Source organism: Chiloscyllium punctatum, chromosome 9, assembly GCF_047496795.1.
Source record: "Chiloscyllium punctatum isolate Juve2018m chromosome 9, sChiPun1.3, whole genome shotgun sequence".
NCBI classification, from domain to species: Eukaryota; Metazoa; Chordata; class Chondrichthyes; order Orectolobiformes; family Hemiscylliidae; genus Chiloscyllium; species Chiloscyllium punctatum.
In genome coordinates this window covers 55,136,358-55,155,432 of record NC_092747.1, presented here as the reverse complement: position 1 = coordinate 55,155,432, position 19,075 = coordinate 55,136,358, and the positions used below count along the sequence as shown (strand labels likewise).

The window sequence follows — 19,075 nt, the reverse complement described above, 5'->3', positions numbered from 1 at the left end:
GGAAAAAATTAGCAAATTGATGCTTTAAATTGTTTGACCAAGGGTGCTCTGGATGTACAACAGGAACCTGTTTGGACTTCAGGTCTGTTCCAGAAGTGATATATCGAGGGATATTCCTGCTCCAGGAGTCATCTCTATGGGTGCTGGTGTATAGCCAGTTTGTGAATTGATATTGCCTGCTGATTTGGTCGCTACCACAAGAGTGGCATAGTTGACATGAATATGTTCTGCTGGATCACCTATTTTTGTAGTGGCAGCATAAGAATGTATTTGGAAACAAGTTGGACCGAGCTGTACATCTCTATAAATTGCTACGGTTGAATTTATTCTGTCTGCAGACATTTGCACTCCAATACCTCTGCAACTGGTGATAGATTAAATTCTCACTAACAACATTTACAAACATGTTTCATCTGAAGTTATTTTGAGCAAACAAATTTTAACAATCATTCCAAATATCCACTTCATACTGTACTGATCAAGATTGCCATTTTCTATCTGATTTGATTTTGAATTAAGCATAATAGTTTAAAAATCCTCACCTCTATCTTCGCGCACAAAAATATGTTGTGACTTTAGTGTATTGCATGCCCCTCAGTATAATAATTCTTGACAGAGACATTTTATCAAATGATCACTAAATTTTTTAATTACTCAGTTTATTATGTCTGTATTGAGTTCTTGTTCAGATCAATTTGCTGGAGTTCACCAAGTTAGTTAAACTTAAGATATAAAGAATCATTAATTATCCCATCCAAGGGGCAAAGTTTTTAATAGGTGTTAACGATGAAGTTTGAAATTGCGTGTGTGATTTTCTAAGTAAGTTTAATTGTATTGGTTAATATAATCTTTCAAACCCCTCTCCAAGAATCCGATCTAATCTCTTTGCGTGGTAATTAGGGTTTTATAAAACTGAAATCTCAGATTGACATTTGTGCTTTGAAATCAATCTAGAATAATTGTATTTGCAACATATTATGACTTTGTCAAATAAAATGGACTCAGATGTTCTTTCAATGACAATTGAAATATGGAACCCTGCCCTTCTCTGATATTTAGAGGTGTACTGTGCATTTGCCATTAACTGAAAAATAAATTTGCTTATCAAGACGTGAAAGATACATTATGAACGGGAAGATTTTAAAATAGATATTAAAATGGATGCAAATTTTTTGTAATCAACACAGCTAGATGTGTACTAAAATTGTTCCCCTGTCAGGAAATTAAACTATAACCACAGAAAGTTATGGGTGGCACAGTGGTTAGCACTACTGCCTCATAGTGCCAGAGACCCGGGTTCAATTCCCGCCTCAGGCGACTGACTATGTGGAGTTTGTACATTCTCCCCATGTCTGCGTGGGTTTCCTCCAGGTTCTCCGGTTTCCTCCCACAGTCCAAAAACGTGCAGGTTAGGTGAATTGGCCATGCTAAATTGTCCGTAGTGTTAGGGGCAGGCGTAAATGTAGGGGAATGGGTCTGCGTTTGGCAGGTTGGTGTGGATTTATTGGGCTGAAGGGCCTGTTTCCACACTGCAAGTAATCTAATCTAATCTAAAAGTTGTGACCCTAATGTCATAGCCTCTGTTACAGTGTGTTGGTTTTTATACTCTTGTTGCTTCGTTGCTTTCATTCACTCAGAATGAAATATGAAGTATTCATTTTCTTTGTGGGCTGTACACAACTGCTAGCAATGCATGTTTTCTTTTTGCTTCACCAGAGCAAGGAAGTCTTCCACTACTGATTATTTTTTTCTTCACGTGGATGTACCTACTCTTGGGAAATAAGGCAGGGCAGGTGACTGAGGTGTCAGAAGGGGAGCACTTTGGGTCCAGCGACCATAATTCTATTAGTTTTAAAACAGTGATGGAGAAGGATAGACCAGATCTAAAAGTTGAAGTTCAAAATTGGAGAAAGGCCAAAAGCTGATTAAGGACAGATGTTCACAGATAAAGGGATAACTGGAAAATGGGAAGCCTTCAGATATGAGATAACGAGAGTCAAGAGACAGTATACTACTGTTAGGGTGAAAAAAAAAGGCTGGTAGGTGTAGCGAATGCTGATGACTAAAGAAGTTGAGGGTTTGGTTAAGAAAAAGAAGGAAGCATATGCCAGGTATAGACAGGATAGATCGAGTGAATCCTGAGAAGAGTATAAAGGCAGTAGGAGTACAATTAAGAGGGAAATCAGGAGGGCAAAAAGAGAACAAGAGATAGCTTTGGTAAATCGAGTTAAGGAGAATCCAAAGGATTTTTACAAATACATTAAGGACAAAAGGATAACTAGGGAGAAAATAGGGCCCCTCAAAGAACAGCAAGGCAGCCTTTGTGTGGAGTTGCAGGAGATGGGAGAGATATTATACGAAGATTTTGCATTAGTATTTACTGTGGAAAAGGGCATGGAAGATATAGGCTGTAGGGAAATAGATGGTGACATCTTGAAAAATGTCCATATTATACGGGAGGAAGTGCTGGATGTCTTGAAACGCATAAAAGTGGATAAATCCCCAGGTCCCTAGAGCGTCGGAAGCTGAGGGGGGTGACCTTATAGAGGTTTACAAAATTATGAGGGGCATGGATAGGATAAGTAGGCAAAGTCTTTTCCCTGGGGTCAGGAGTCCAGAACTAGAGGGCATAGGTTTAGGGTGAGAGGGGAAAAATATAAAAGAGACCTACGGGGCAGCTTTTTCACGCAGAGGGTGGTATGTGTATGGAATGAGCTGCCAGAGGATGTGGTGGAGGCTGGTACAATTGCAACATTTAAGAGGCATTTGGATGGGTATATGAATAGGAAGGGTTTGGAGGGATATGGGCCGGGTGCTGGCAGGTGGGACTAGATTGGGTTGGGATATCTGGTCGGCATGGGCGGGTTGGACTAAAGGGTCTGTTTCGATGCTGTACATCTCTATGACCTGATCAGGTGTAACCTCGAACTCGGTGGGAAGCTAGGGAAGTGATTGCGGGGCCTCTTGCTGAGATATTTGTATCATCAATAGTCACAGGTGAGGTGCCAGAAGACTGGAGGTTGGCTAACATGGTGCCACGGTTTAAGAAAAATGGTAAGGACAAGCCAGGGAACTATAGACCAGTGAGCCTGACCTCGGTGGTGAGCAAGTTGTGGAGGGAATCCTGAGGGACAGAACATGCATGGATTTGGAAAGGCAAGGACTGATTAGGGATAGTCAATATGGCTTTGTGCATGGGAAATCATGTCTTACAAACTTGATTGAGCTTTTTGAAGAAGTAACAAAGAGGATTGATGAGGGCGAAGTGGTCGATGTGATCTATATGGACTTCAGTAAGGGGTTCGACAAGGTTTCCCCACAGGAGACGGGTTAGCAGGGTTAGATCTCAGGGAGAACTAGCTATTTGGATACAGAACTGGCTCAAAGGTAGAAGACAGAGGGTGGTAGGGGAGGGTTGACTTTCAGACTGGAAGCCTGTACCAGTGATGTGCCACAAGGATGGGTGCTGGGTCCACTACTTTTCATTGTTTACATAAATGATTTGGATGTGAGCATTAGAGGTATAGTTAGTAAGTTTGCAAATGACACCAAAATTGGAGGTGTTGTGGACAGCGAAGAAAGTTACCTCAGGTTACAAAGGGATCTTGATCAGCTGAGAAGTGGCAGATGGAGTTTAATTTGGATAAAAGCAAGGTGCTTCATTTTAGGAAAGCAAATCTTAGCAGGACTTATACACTTAATGGTAAGGTCTTAGATAGTGTTGCTGAATAAAGAGACCTTGGCGTGCAGGTTTATCGTTCCTTGAAAGTGGAGTCGCAGGTAGATAGGATAGTGAAGAAGGTGTTTGATATGCTTTCCTTTATTGGCCAGAGTATTGAGTATAGGAGTTGGGAGGTCATGTTGCGGCTGTACAGGACATTGGTGAGGCCACTTATGGAATATTGCGTGCAATTTTGGTCTCCTTCCTATTGGAAAGATGTTGTGAAACTTGAAAGGGTTCAGAAAAGATTTACAAAGATGTTGCCAGGGTTGGAGGAGTTGAGTCACAGGGAGAGAACCGTCTGAGGCTGAGGTTCATAAAATCATGAGTCGCATGGATAAGATAAATATACCAAGTCTTTTCCTTGGGTGGGGCAGTCCAGATCTAGCGGGCATAGGTTTCAGGTGAGAAGGGAAAGATATAAAAGAGAGGGGTAACTTTTTCATGTAGAGGGTGGTACTTATATGGAATGAGCTGCCGGGGAAGTGGTGGAGGTTAGTACAATTGCAACGTTTAAAAGGCATCTGGATATGGGTATATGAACAGGAAGTGTTTGGAGGGATGTGGGTCAGGTGCTGACAATGTGGGACTAGATTGGGTTGGGATATTTGGTCGGCATGGACGGGTTGGACCGAAGGGTCTGTTTCCGTGCTGTACTTCTCTATGACGCTATAACTAAACCAGAATGTTTCGACACAGATAGTTTCACACTGGCGGGTAAATTTTTATATGCTTCTTGCTGTTAGCAGTACGTGAGTATCGTGAAGGTTATTAGTACCATTTGTGAATAAATGTACCAAAAAAATGCATAGATTCAATACTACAATTGGAGAGATGTTGTAGCAGTCAACTGGAAAAATTCAAGGGACCAAATTGATTTAAAAATTGAGGTCAACAACTGTAAATCTCAGAGGCTGACCAGTTAAGTTTTAGGATCTGTGTTTGAATCCTGGACGAGATTATTGGACCAAAAATGCTGCTTCACTGTGTATAACAGTTCTTTATAAAATGTGGTTGGCATTCCCACTTGGATTTTCAGCAGCTTCAACTTTCCATACTTGGACAGTTTAGTGCCAATCCATGTTACTTTTGCAGAAAGAATGGCCACTGTGAGTTTTAAAATAATCACTTGTGCAGTTGAGGGTTCATACATGAGGATTGAGGAGGTTGTAGGGATTTAAAGATGTGCTATGCCTGACCTAGACGACTGGAAGAAAGTGAAGATGTCAACTAATCTTTTAGAACACAAAATGTATGTCCTTTGCACAAACATACTTTTGAAGTAATTTGCACTTGCGTACATTGTTATTTTCATTTTGTTATCCTTTTCCTGTTACATATTTTAAAAATAGCATTAATATGGATTAACGTTTTTGTATTTAAAGTACAGTGAAAATGTGAGGTAATAGTGTAAGTGTCTTGAGTAGTTATGAGTAACATGAAATTAGATAAGATAAAAAAGATGTGAAAGAGCAAGAACACAACATTGAAGCTGAAGACCATGATCAAAACTTGCACAATTTCATTACACATTTAAATTCTCAGCTCACAGTATCTTAGTGTTTTTCATGTTCTTGATGTCATGTGTAGTAAATTCTATAGATCCCAGTGATGGAAACTAATGTTGTCATTTAATAATGAAAGGTAAGTCACAAACGTTGTTCATTCTTTGTGTGCAAAACAAATTAGTTTATTGTTTTTAATTTTGATTTTTGACCTTTCTCCCAGCTCCATCAAATAATTGAATTTGTGCCAGTTTCCTTTTGGAATGTATTCAAAGATATTTATAGCTGTTTCCGATGATTGTATCAGAAGCAACAACAGCAGCCTTTTTATGCTGTTGTATTACAAACTAACAGCCATAATCACAAAAGCGTTGGTTTGCAGTGAACTAATGTGCAGAACAACAATGTTAACTGGCATAATTAAGTACAGTACTTTGAGAAAGTTTGCGTGCTGAAGTGGCATTTTGTTTTAATGAAATTCTCAAACTTCACAATTACCTCTTAAGCTATGATAACTGTTTTTTATTTTAACTTTGTGAGTTCTTTCTGATATTTCTAGGTGGTCTGAGGAATATTTCCTATATCTTCCATTCTGTTTTATGTTGTTAACACCAGGATATTTTCAAATAGTATTCTAAAACATTGAATGCTTCTGTGACTGGTAACTAAAAACTTGCAGTACAATGCATTGTGGGTTCAGGACACCTCATAAGGCCTCTTTCCCATTCTATTTAGGTATCGTATTCAGTACACATGGTTGGTGACTTATTTGGGGAATGATGCTGTTGTCATTCAGAACAAAAGTAGTGGGGGAAACTAGGAAAATCTTGATTTAAGGACGACAATGTGGATAAGTTACTTAACACATCAACCATCAGGGCTGAAAGACTATATGACCAGTCACATTCCAAGTTGCTGGAGAGAGAAGTGTCATTTGCCAGTCTGGGTGATCTTTTGAGTACTTATTGTTTTTGGTTGTACCACAGGAATGAGAGATGGTGATGGTTTTGCTGGTGAAGAGAGGGATGGCACAGGGCAGTGTGACACTAGGCACACAGTCACACAAGACGGCCGCTGAGCCAGCAGTTGGCTAACTTGACTCATAAGATGGCTGCCAGATCACAATATGGAGAGAAACAGCAGAGCAGATACAGATACTGCCTGAGGCCACTAGAATGCCAGCTCAATGCACTGTCAACCCAGTTGATTCGTTTAAGGCGGGTGGGGGAAGAGAATACTCATGAGTAACAAACCTTGCCTGCCGAAGTGTCTGGGTCCAGCCAACACCTCTTACAGAAATGCTAACAGCTTGACACAGACTCAATATGAAATGCTAATAGCCAGGGCAGCAGTAATCATCCTTCTCAGGAAGAGCAGTTAGTACCCATTACTACAGCAATGGATTTCCATGCAGACATTGAAACTGACAATGTCTAAACTTAAACTGACAACAACCACACAGAAATTAACAAAGGCTGCGCTGGAACTGACAAAGACTGTATCGAAACTATCAACAATTCTGCAATGATTGCCATAACGAACCATATTAGAAAGACAGTAATCTCATCACTGACCTATTGTATCACAAGATGTATAAGAGTTTCTTGACATGTGTTCCGGGTCGAGAGAAGACTCGCAGCTGACTACTGTGTTGGTGGTGTCTTTCTCTTCCTGGAGCTCCAATATTTTCTTGTGTAATAAACACTGTCATTGAACCCCGATTCTGACTTCAAGACAGGTGTTCTTCCCCACAACAATGGTGTTTAGGAACATAAAGCCATTGTTTAAATTATAGAACATTTCCGAAAAAAGATTTTTTTACTGACATGCCTAACCTCGGCATCTCTTCTCTGTAAGGAAGAATTTTGTTTGTAAACTGCTTTATTTTATGCTGTCCTTTTGCTCTTAAGCATATACTTTACAGATTATCAGTTCTAAAACTAATATAATTTGATCCATAGTTTGGGTTAAGAAGAGAAGTCATATTTCCAATATTTGATCTTGAGATCTAGAATCGTCTATATATTTCATTGTTCTACATTTTATGCATATTATTGTACAATCTGAAGTAAATTAGTTGGCTGATTGAATTGGTCCTCTAACATAATAAATCTAACCAAGTCAATACAGGGGATTTTTGGATTAATTCTTGCAAGAACATTTATTGCATTGTAGTTGTGTGATAATCCACTTATCAGAGCTATGTAAAGAAAGTAATTTTTGTGACTAGGGCAGGAAGAAACGTAGTTTGCCAGATGCTTTGTTAGAAGGAAATGTCCTTTTAAGGAATACTTGAAAATAAATCTTTAATACAATTAGCATTTTAGTAAAGCATTGTTTAATGCTCAGACCCTGAAATTAAATGCATTCTTAAGCATGTCGTAGGAAGTTTTTATAAGTGTTGATGGTCGATGGATTGGATGTTTGCAGATGTACTGCTTAATGGCGCCACATCCACAACATCCATTCCCTTCACCATCGACACTGAGTAGCAGCAATGTGTACCATCCAAAAGAAGAACTGTGGAAATTCACCAAGGCTTCTTAAATGGTACCTTCTAAACATTTTCCCACTTGCATCTAGACGGGCAGGAGCAACAGGTACATGAGGACGCCACCACCACTTAAGTTCCCCTCCAAGCCACTCACCAATCCAACTTGGAAATAAATCACCATTTCTTCTGTGTCACTCAATGAAAATCCTGGAATTCCCTCCCTAGCAACATGCAGGTATACCTTCAGCACACAGACTGCAGCGGTTCACAAAGGCAGCTCACCATCACCACCTTGAAGGTAACTAGGGCTGGGCCAGCCACCACGTCCCATGAATGAACAAAAGTAAAATTGTTGAATTACTGCATACGAATGAAGAACTACAATTGTATTTTCATTGAACACCTGAAAACCAAAGAGGAACCTAAACCAAAAATTAAAATTAAGAAAGACTGTGGAAGCAATGTAAGCAGTATTCGGTAGTGACTGGACTTTTTAACATTGTAGTCCTTTCAACTGTAATAGTAATTTTCAGTACTTGGGTATGTGTGAAGTTTCTGAGAATTCACTGACTGCCAGCTTCTCACCTTTTTTTCTGTTAAACATATGATTTGACTTTTCTTAAAATACTTAATTTTACATTGCTCTTTGAATATTGTTTACCACATTGTTACATGTTGCAGTTTTATTTTTTTTATCCCCTTCTATTTTTACATAGGTCTGGGTAAAACAAAAAGGAAAACCTGTGCAAGAGATGCTTCCCCTACACCAAGTACAGATGCAGAATTCTCATCAAATGGTGGAAGTTCTGACCGTATATACGACTTAAATATTCCAGCATATGTTAAGTTTGCATACGTGGCAGAGAGAGATGATGAGCTGTCTCTTGTGAAGGGGTCACGTGTTACTGTTATGGAAAAATGTAGTGATGGTTGGTGGAGAGGCGGCTACAATGGACAGGTTGGTTGGTTTCCATCTAATTATGTGGTGGAAGAAGTTGACGAAGCAACTGCAGATTCACCTAGCTTCTTCAATTCCAGACTTGGAGCAGCAGTGAGTAATGGGCAAACTACAAAAATCCTCCATATTGTGCAGACTCTTTACCCATTCAGCTCTGTCACAGAGGAAGAACTAAATTTTGAAAAGGGAGAAATTATGGATGTCATTGAGAAACCAGAGAATGATCCAGAATGGTGGAAGTGTCAAAATTCTAAAGGGCAAATTGGCCTTGTTCCGAAAAACTATGTAGTTATCTTAAATGACGGACCTGCTGTGAGCAGTTCACATGCACCTCAAATAAGCTATACTGGCCCATCTTCAACAGGAAAGTTTGCTGGAAAAGGGTGGTACTATGGTAGTGTAACAAGACACCAGGCTGAAATGGTTCTCAATGAAAGAGGAATTGATGGTGACTTTCTTGTCCGAGATAGTGAATCATCGGTAAGTAACATATCGCACCTAGTCAGCAGTGTAAAATTTTGGCATAGCTTTTACCATTGCAAAAGAATAACTTAATAGTATATTGAAACTGAGATGATTAATGGGAAATGCATATAAGTGAAGACATTTATAGATAATAAATGGATACTAAAATTACTTGTGCGAATCACTACTGTTTATTCATTCAAAAAAAGTCAGTGTCAAATATAGTATTTTACTAAACACTCTGCTCTGTCTTTTTGGTGATTGTCAGTTTGGCTAAAAAAAAATCAATTCATAAATTGTACTATTTTAACAAATTTAATTGTCTAGTTTTGAAATTATCCTTTGCATAAACTTTCTTTTAATACTTGTTGATTGGTAATGTTTAAGCTATCATTTTTGCAGATACAAAATGAGTTCCCTTTGACATTGTTCCAATTTTACATTGACATTCCATATTTTATTACTGTCCTATTATAACTCCTCAAACATTGAAAGCTATGTAATTGGAATTTATGGGTTTTCTATGTATGTACCCATTAAGTATCATTAACTCAGATTTTTGCAATGATCAAATCCTAAGTGCACATACAGAAATATCTTCTAGAAGTGGCTATTAGGTATATTAATATAATAAGGCATGGGGTGGTCATTTCCGACTTCCATGAAATGTGTTCGTGGTTTGTTGTAGATTTGCGTGATAAACCCAGATTTCACTTTTTCCTGTATTGTCTTGGCTTCATCCCATCGGACTTACACTATTACTTGCATGATCTTCATACTTTAGTTATTTGAACTGCTCACAAATGAATCATATACCAAAACTGCACTTGCAGTGTGAATACGGATCCCTTTCCTGATATAATTCCTTTATTTTAAATTTAAAACTTTGTATGCTTTTAAAAGTTATTATTCAGCCAGTATCTGCCAAGAGATGGCACTGTGTAACAGTTTGTATGCAAGTTCCAGTACTATTTTACTTCCCCTCACTAAAATGTAGCATGGTTTTTTAAAAATATGTATTTTACCGTATTGCTTACTTAAAATGTTTTTCTCCCAGAAAAAACAATGTTGAGTTTTGCCTTAAGGAACGCTGTCCAGGGAATAAAATGTTTACACCTTCATAAGAAATCACGTTGTGTTGCTTTTGTCAGTAACTTCCTTTTATTCATTTTTTAAGCAAATATTGGCTCTACCTTCTCCTCCATTTTTTTTAATGTCCTTTTCCACTTGTTGCCATGAAAACTTAAATTAACACTTAAGCCTTTTCCCAGTTTCTTGATGTGATACAGCATCACGGAAGGAGCACACTCAGTCCGTTCTTTTAGAAGCTATTTGAAAGAGTTATTTAATTAGTACCATACCCCTGCACTTTGTCTTAGCCGCAATAAATATTCCCCATCAAAAAAGTTACAATTTTGCAATTTTGCAGAAATAAATGAGATTTGCTATTCCAGATTTACTCAGAGCTTGAATCTGAGAGTCACAACAATTCACCCCTCTCCTCTTTGCGTTCACTGTAGAAGATTTGAGGTCCATTATTGCTGTTGTTCCTTTGCTTTGTTCTTTATTATGCTGAGGCTTTTCAGGCTACCTTTAAGGTCTTGTAGTTTAAGTAGGCACCACAGATAGCAAAACACATGTACGTGTACCTATGCTTTTGAGATTACATCTGTTATTTGTACCTATAGATCTAATTAATTCTGACTTGGAAGCAGCTGCTTTAAAATAATTAATTTACTATTTCAGTACCTAAATAAATTTAAGCCCATTTGGAACTGAACTCCGTTAACTGTTTTGCAAATACTGCTTTGTGCATTTGACAAATCTGTTTGTTGCTCTTTGCTTCCTCCTTTCTTTTATGTGTAATAAACTTTTGCTACTGGATTTCAGGGAAGAGCTAATAGATTGAGAGCATAAATTTAGATTTTGGAAATCCCACGGTTTGACTAAGGAGCAGCATTCACAATATATCCTTAATAATACCTAACAAATGCAGATGTTTCCTTTTCAAGTTAATAGGAAGTTTTAATTTTTTGATTGCATATTTGCTTTCATTAGTGGTGACAATAAAACCTCATTCTGTACCAGTTTATCAACTGGAAGAAGAAACAGAAAATGTTTTTTAATGGTGAGAGACTAGGAAATGTGCTGGGAACATCACTGAATTACTTGGATGTCTGTGTTCTCAAGTCACTTAACATTAAATTGCAGGCACAGCAACAATAAAGTCCAATGGTATGTTGACCTTTATTCCAAAAGGATTTGAGAATGTGGGTGAAGATTTCTTATTGCAATTATATAGAACCTTGCTCAGACCACATGCAATTTCGGTCTACTTTCCTATGGAAAGGTGTACTTGCTATAGTGGGAGTGCAGTGAAAGTTCACTCACCTAATTTCGGGGATGAAGGAATTTTCCTACAAGGGACGGTTAAGTAGACTATGCCTTTTCTCGGTGGAGCTTAGAAGAATGTGAGATGGTCTCATTAAAACATGCACAATTCTTGCAGGATCAACAAGGTTGATGCAGGAACTATGTTTCTCCTGGCTGGCAAGGTCTAAAACTAGAGGACAAAGTTTCACAATAAGGGCGCTGGCCATTTCAGATTTGGATGAGGAAGAATTTCTTCACTCAGTGTGAATATTTGGAATGCTTTGCCCCAGAAGATTTTGGAGGCTCAGTGGTTGAGTATGAACAAGATGTTCCTTTCTGAAATGGTTGGATTTCTATTTTTTTTTATGGATATGGGAAGAATGCGGAAGAATTCTGTAGATATAGAAAGATCAGTTGTGATCTTACAAATAGGAGAATGTACTCATTCTCCTATTTCTTACATTTTCCCAGTCTGCTAAACAGCTTAACTCTATAAAATCATTAGAACATCAATAATGACTGTTCTATGTCTCTTCCTTAATTGCATTTTGTACTTGTTGCCAACAATTTCCACACAAGCATAAGATTTAGAAATTGAAATAAGCTTCCCCCTCCATTGAATAGGATTGTGGCTTATCTTCCACCTGAAATTCACTTTCCTTTTATCCCTCGATTACATAAACTGCTACACTTTCCACAAAAATCCCGCTATGATGATATTAAGCCTTTCTGTCATTCGTAGTGAAGAAAGCTTGGATATGGACAAAAAATCTTTCTAACGATTTGATTAAGGAAATATTTTCTATCAAAGTAAATAACTCCACACCTTTCTGCATTATTTTCCATGTTCTTTCTAAAAGTGTTCCTTTGCAGTCATCTGGAGTCCTCCAATTAATTTATCCACATAACTTTGTATTGTCAGCACACTTGTAAACATTAAACTGCTAACCTTCCCTCAATTTGTGTACCTGAGTTTGCACACAATGAGCACTTACTTGGCATCTTAATGTTTTTTGAAAATCCAAATACACTGCTGTATCAACTGGCTCTCTATTATCTGACGTCCTGGTAACAACTCAAGAAAGATCTCCACAGTAGATTTTGTATTTCTTAAATCCATATTGACTCTGCTTAATCACATGGTAGTTTTCTAAATGCACATTAATGATAAATTATACTATCTTCCATACTACTGATAACAGGTTAGCTAGCCTAATGTTCTTTGTTTTCTTTGTTTCTTGTTGAATAGCAGTGTTGTGTTTCCTTCCTTGAAATTCACTAATATTATTTGAAATTCGAAGAAGATCCAAACGATCAGAATCAATGCTTCCAGCAACTTTGTAATACTCTATAAAATCCTCAAATATAGACCCTCAGTACTGGAAAATCTAGTTCCATTTATCCAGTACCATAAGTTCCTCAGTCTCGCTAGAGCCTTGCTTCTTAACTATTTTTAAACTGTCTGTTGTGTTTTCTACTGTGAAGACAAATGCAAAGTTATAATTTTTCCTGTCTGCCTTTGAGGGATCCATGCTTAATTTTTGGAATCTCTCTTTCTTCTACATACCTAAAGCTTTTACAGTCTGCTTTTATATGTCTAGCACGTTTACTGTCATATTCTGTTCTTTTGTCTATTTATTAGTTGCCCTTTGCTGAATTCTAAAACCCTCTCAATCTTTAGGTTTCCCTTTTGACAACATTATACCTCTTTAACTTGTAAACCCCGACCGGACCACATTTCTAGTTGAGTTGTTCTTCAAGGGAATTCTTTTTTGTAAATTCTGATGTTTTTGGATAAACTTTCATGTACAAATATTATTTGAAACTTTTAACTTTGGATTACTTGAAAGTAAAAATTGTTTAGGAATGCTTCTTTTGAACACTATGCAATGCCTATGTAAGTTAAAAGATCGCCTTTTTGTGACTCGGTCAAGCTATATGGATTGTGTTACTAGAATTAAATTCAAGCCTTTGTCACCAGATTGAGATTTTTAATCAAAACTTCACTTTAAAGGCTCTTAAAGTAGCAAGTTTTGTTGGGGAAAGAAAATTCATGGATTTCCCTCTGAGCTGGATTTTAAATGATGGATTTCTCTGGAAATATCTACTTGCATGGATAGATTATGACCATTCAAAGTAACTTATGGTTCAGAATCTGAATATTGCTGAAAAAAGAAGTTTTGTTGAGGCTTTTCTGTCTTGCAGTCACCAGGGCATTTGCAAGGAAACAAATGTAAATGGAGAGAATACTCATTGATTGGCAAGTGGATTGCGAATTTACATGGAATACACCAGTTGGTAGTTTTTTTAAATCATTCACTAGCCTGGGCCAGCAACAATGCCCTTGAGAATGTATTGGTAAGCCGCCTTCTTGCGCCCCTTCAGTACATTTGCTGTAGGTAGACCCATAATGCTGTTAGAAAGGGAGTTCCAGATTCTTCATCCAACAACATTGAAGCAATGGAAATCTATTTCCAAGTCTGAATGGTGCGATGATTGGAGGGGAACTCTCAGGTGGCAGTACTCCTATGTGTCGTCTTCTCTTGGCCTTCTAGATAGTAGTAGTCATGGGTTTGAAGGGTGCTGACTAATGAGCCTTGGTGAATTTCTGCAGTGTGTTTTGTAGATGTTACACACTGCTGCTACTGAACATCAGTGATAGGAGAAGTGGATTTGGTGCCAGTCAACCAGCCTGCTTTGTCCTAGAGGGTGACTGACAATAAATTAAAACAAAGCTTGGAAGTTAATTATACATTGGAAATATGCAAGGGTAAGAAAGTTAGGTGTTATTCCATCACAGAGATGTTCCTCAGGGAAACAAACATTGATGTTTGTAAGAGCTGAGCCTGAAGGGAATCCTATGCCAACCACATCTATTTGGGTATACATGGTCGTGTTAAAATAAACTCAACTGCTCAAGTTGCTGAGTTCATGTTTTCAATGAATACTGCTTCACACAGTGATAGCAGATCTAGATCACCATGATATTGTACTGCAGTGCAAATGTCTATGGTTTCCCCAAGATCTACCTAGGTGAATAGCTAGAAATGTCAAATGAGCACATGAACACAGCATTGTTATTGATATGCAAGTCCTAAATGGTCTTCAGAAGGACGAAAGAATTCTTCACCATGTATGTAGAAAGCTTGTTCAAAATCGATTGCAACAAATGGTCCAACCATTTGGCCAGTTTGTGTGCAAAATCTGTCATCAATTAGATGGGATGCAAAGGGACGCTACTTTTGTGTGTCCAGAGCAACCTGTACCTAGCCCACTTTTTAACAAGGCTTTCCGTTTAAACTGGGTAATAAATTCAATGAACATGAATTTGGACCCATCACAAAGGAAGCATGCATTTTCTTGTATTAGTCACACCAATTAAGGATGACTATTCCCATCCTTTTGCTGAGGTCACAGATGTGAGAGACTGAGTTGACCATGAGACCTCAATATGGCTGGGTATTTGCACTGTACATAAAACACTGGACAGGTAATTTGAAATCCTGCAATATACATGCACTAGACTAGCTAGTACACTTTCAAGTATTCAATATCTTCATTGTTTGCTGGTGTTTGGTGATAAAGTCAATGTTAAAGGAGTTCAGATTCAGAAAGTACTTCTTCCTGTTTGACATGCTAATCAATATTGACACAATGTGCAAAACAAAACTTTGGTCAGACAGTTCAGGCCCAAGGCTGCCACTTTTGATCCTGAAAAGCACCTGGTCGACCTCAACTTACACCAGAAAGGAAAGTATCTCAAAAACATGGAGAACAAATGAAGTGAGCTCTTTCACTCCGCTACTATGCAGTAGCGATATGAGTCATGTTCATCACTAGCAGGATGTTGCTGTCAAATCAGTAAGGTTCTAAGAATCACAAATGTGTAATGTGGTATATGGATTTCACTGTTGGTGTGATGATAATTATGTAAGATGTATATCATCAAGACTTCTAGATTATATTAAACTTACCTTCAACTGTTCATAACAGGCAAGTTACTGAGCACACCTAATGAGCCCATGATTGTAAAAGTCAAAACAGAGTCCAACATTAAATATGGTGCTGAGATTGGACAATATTTGCTAAATCATCCTGAGTAAACTAATAATTATGTTGACCACCAATTTAAAATATCACTTGGACTCGCAATGTGGTGCACTTGCACTCATGGAAGCCATGTAAATCGATACACCTGAATGCTGTTCTTTGCTGAGAGAATATTTAGTCATATTACAAATGTTTTAACTTAACATAAGTGACCATAATTCTCTGGTTCATTCTTTAGGACAATACCTTGATCAATTATAGACAACCTGCCTAATTCAAATGAAGCTTGATAGTGAATTATCAGTCATTATCTACTGGTGTGTTTAACATGGCAATGCCTGTACCAATTAGATTCCACGCACCAAACAATCAGGGTGCTATTCTATTGACAGTACAAAAAATTATTTTCATTGGTATTCTGGGGCTATCCTGACTAGTGAAAAGCTTTGACAAAATGTCTTTCTCAGCAATACAATTCAATATCTTGAATGTGTTCTTAGTTACAATTTCTAAAGTACAATGTACAATATTTGCTTGACTTCTGAATTTTGACTTTCAAAACATATCTCTGACAGTTACAACCTGGCTTGATCAGCTTCCCAAATGTATACATTTATAAACATGCAAAAATAATTTGAGATATCTGAACTTTTGAGTTAACAATGTACTGGGCCAAATAAAGAATTTTATTAAGAGCTCATGCTCTGAAAAGGTGCATAGGTTAGCACTGATGCCAAGGGTTTATAATTATTAAATTGGCTTGTAATTGTTACATAACTATTGATCGTACATGCAGTGGAGATTAATTTCTATTGAGTAAATAACTGCGATGGAACTGAATATTGCATATAACGGACAAGCAATGTACTGTCCATTTTGTATCTCCACTTGAGAGAGATTTCTATGTAATTGTACATGAATTTATCAGGTTTTAATAGTGTAACTGTGATGCAATGAATGGAGTTTTTTACTGAAATAACTATTTTAAGATTGTTCCTATTATCAATATATTTATAGTCAATTATTTTTCTTTCAGCCTAGTGACCTCTCAATATCACTGAAAGCATCAGGGAAGAACAAACATTTCAAGGTTCAACTAGTAGATGGAGTGTACTGTATTGGGCAACGTCGATTTAACACCATGGATGAATTGGTAGAACACTACAAAAAGGCACCTATCTTCACAAGTGAACATGGAGAGAAGTTGTATTTAATCAAACCCTTGCAGTGATGCAGGCTATAGACCTGGAAATGGCCAGGTTTGATGAGGAGAAAAGCCTTAGATCTGAACAATAATGCAGAGCAAAACTGTTAAGGGAACCTGATAATTTCTTGATTCTCTACAGATTTGTTGCTCTGTTGTGTGTCTTTAATTATTTTTCCCCTTTATATTTTGTCTTGTTATTTTTGTTCTTTTGCCTGTCTGTCTTTTATTACATTTGCATTGCCTTCTGAAGGTTAGGTTGAACCTTTTTCTCAGTGATCACTTTAGCACTCGCTTGGGCTAGAACTTCCCCAATGTACATTTAATTAGCTAGAAGTTATGGATGATTGGGGGATTTTGTCCTTGAAAATGCAGTGTTAATTATTTCAGTTAAAATACTCACTAATTATTTTCCTTTGGACAAAGATATTGGGCACAGTTTAAATGCACTGAAGCTACAGCTAATTAAGAGAAAAGTAGATATAACAAATGTGGCAGTAAGAGTTTTGCTTACCAAGTAGTTGAGGAGATTTCCTAGAATCTAGAGGTACTCTAAACTGTATTCTGATATATAAACTTTTTTAAAATTTTATGCAAAGAGTACACTAATGGAACTGCTAACACTTAATTTAGTAGACTGCCATGATAAAATTGTAGAAATAACAGTATAGCAAATTTTGATCTGTAATTTGCAGCTAACGGAGAATACACACTTTTTGGATCAATGGAAATCAGGTGTCCGTAATGTGAGGTTGAATGTTTGGCAATGTTACCTGTGCAGACAGCTCTGACACTCTCATGCTTGTTTCTTGCGCCCTTATGCTTGTTTCAAGTAAACAATAAATATTTAATTCTCACCATAATATGTAGCAGGTCATTGACACTAATAATTGAGGTTAATAAAACTGATAATTTTGGGGTTACTGGCATTAAACGTGTAATTTGTTAATTTTTCTACACACTATATTTACACAACATGAACTTATTGAGTGCTCTTTTATGTACTGAAAAATGCTGGTTAGCTAGATGAAAGTGTTATCGTTAAATGAGTTAATGTCAATTTTATGATGACAACACTTGTTTTAATAATGCAGTTGTGTAGTTGCACACACAATATGCATTTTTGTACTGACTGACTATGTAAATTGCTTATTTTCTTTGTCTAATGGTCAGCCTATTGTGAAGTATGTTAAACAAACAGCAGTTCATAGTTTCCACTTGAGGTTGTGTTTTTATTGTTGCTTTTAAAATTTGAAATAAGGACACAGTATATTGATTTCGAGCATCACAAGCCAGCTGAAGAGATTGGACTCTTTTGGATGAAGATAGTAAGAAGTAGTTTGTTTTTAAATTTATTTTATTTTATTTTATTTCACCAAAACTGATTTGTGTCATTTTATCACGCAGTTGTGCATTTATTATTGAACTGGGTTCTTCCGACAAATTTCAATGTGAATCTCAATGATTTGAAACCCCTTCTGAATTTATATCTGTACTTCCCCAGAGATACTTTTTAGGGGAAGAATACTTTCCATATTCCCAAGGTTCATGTGTACTTCTCTTTTGTATATATATTTTTACAGAATTGTCTAGCCTGTCACATGAAATTGATTCAATAAATGATCTATCTAACAAAAATGTATTATAGTGTAGAAACATGGAAATACTGGTTAAAGGGATTAAATCCAAAATGAACTGATGGCCACATTTAAGTAGTTATGGATGTGATGTCTCAAACAGTAAAATGTAAAATTATACTGTATTTTATTTCAGTTTAGCTCAGCAGAGGATTTGATACTACAACAGTAGTAGTCTTGTAGTTCCAAACAAATAGTTATTTCCTCAAGACTCCTAGACATTTACAGCACAGAAGGTGGCCATCATGTCTTTGCAATCAACAGGATCCGACTGCACTAATTCTGTTTTCCCACTTTGGCTGAGGCTATGACAATGCAAGTGAATATCTAAATACTACTTAAATGTTACAAGAGTTTCTGACTTAATGACTTTCAGGCAGCGAGTTCCAGACTCTCGCCACCCTCTGTGAAGTGAATTCTCAATTCTCCTCTTGGATTTAGTGAGAGGTGGAAGGCCATACTCCTAGTTATTGACTGGATGTGCATATAGGAGTAAGTTTGCAGATGGCTCCAAAATTGGTGATGCAGTGGACAGCTTATCTCAGAATATAACAGAGCCTTGATCAGATGGGCCAATGGGCCGAGGAGTGGCAGATAGATTTTAATTTAGATAAATGTGAGGTGTTGCATTTTGGTAAGGCAGATCCGGCTGAAACTGTACGCTTAAT

At 37.3% G+C, this 19,075-nt stretch overlaps 1 protein-coding gene across 2 annotated transcripts in view; it reads left to right on the top strand.

Annotated features, from left to right (window-relative positions):
- The window catches only part of nck2a (NCK adaptor protein 2a), an 87,003-nt gene extending 69,370 nt beyond the window's left edge, over nucleotides 1-17,633 (top strand). For both annotated transcript variants that reach the window (XM_072577569.1, XM_072577570.1), the window contains exons 3-4: nucleotides 8,437-9,158; nucleotides 16,603-17,633. In XM_072577569.1, the coding sequence (XP_072433670.1) occupies nucleotides 8,437-9,158; nucleotides 16,603-16,797 (917 nt within the window). In that variant the 3' untranslated portion in view covers nucleotides 16,798-17,633. The remainder of the gene's footprint in view (nucleotides 1-8,436; nucleotides 9,159-16,602) is intronic.
- Nucleotides 17,634-19,075: the final 1,442 nt, after the last annotated feature.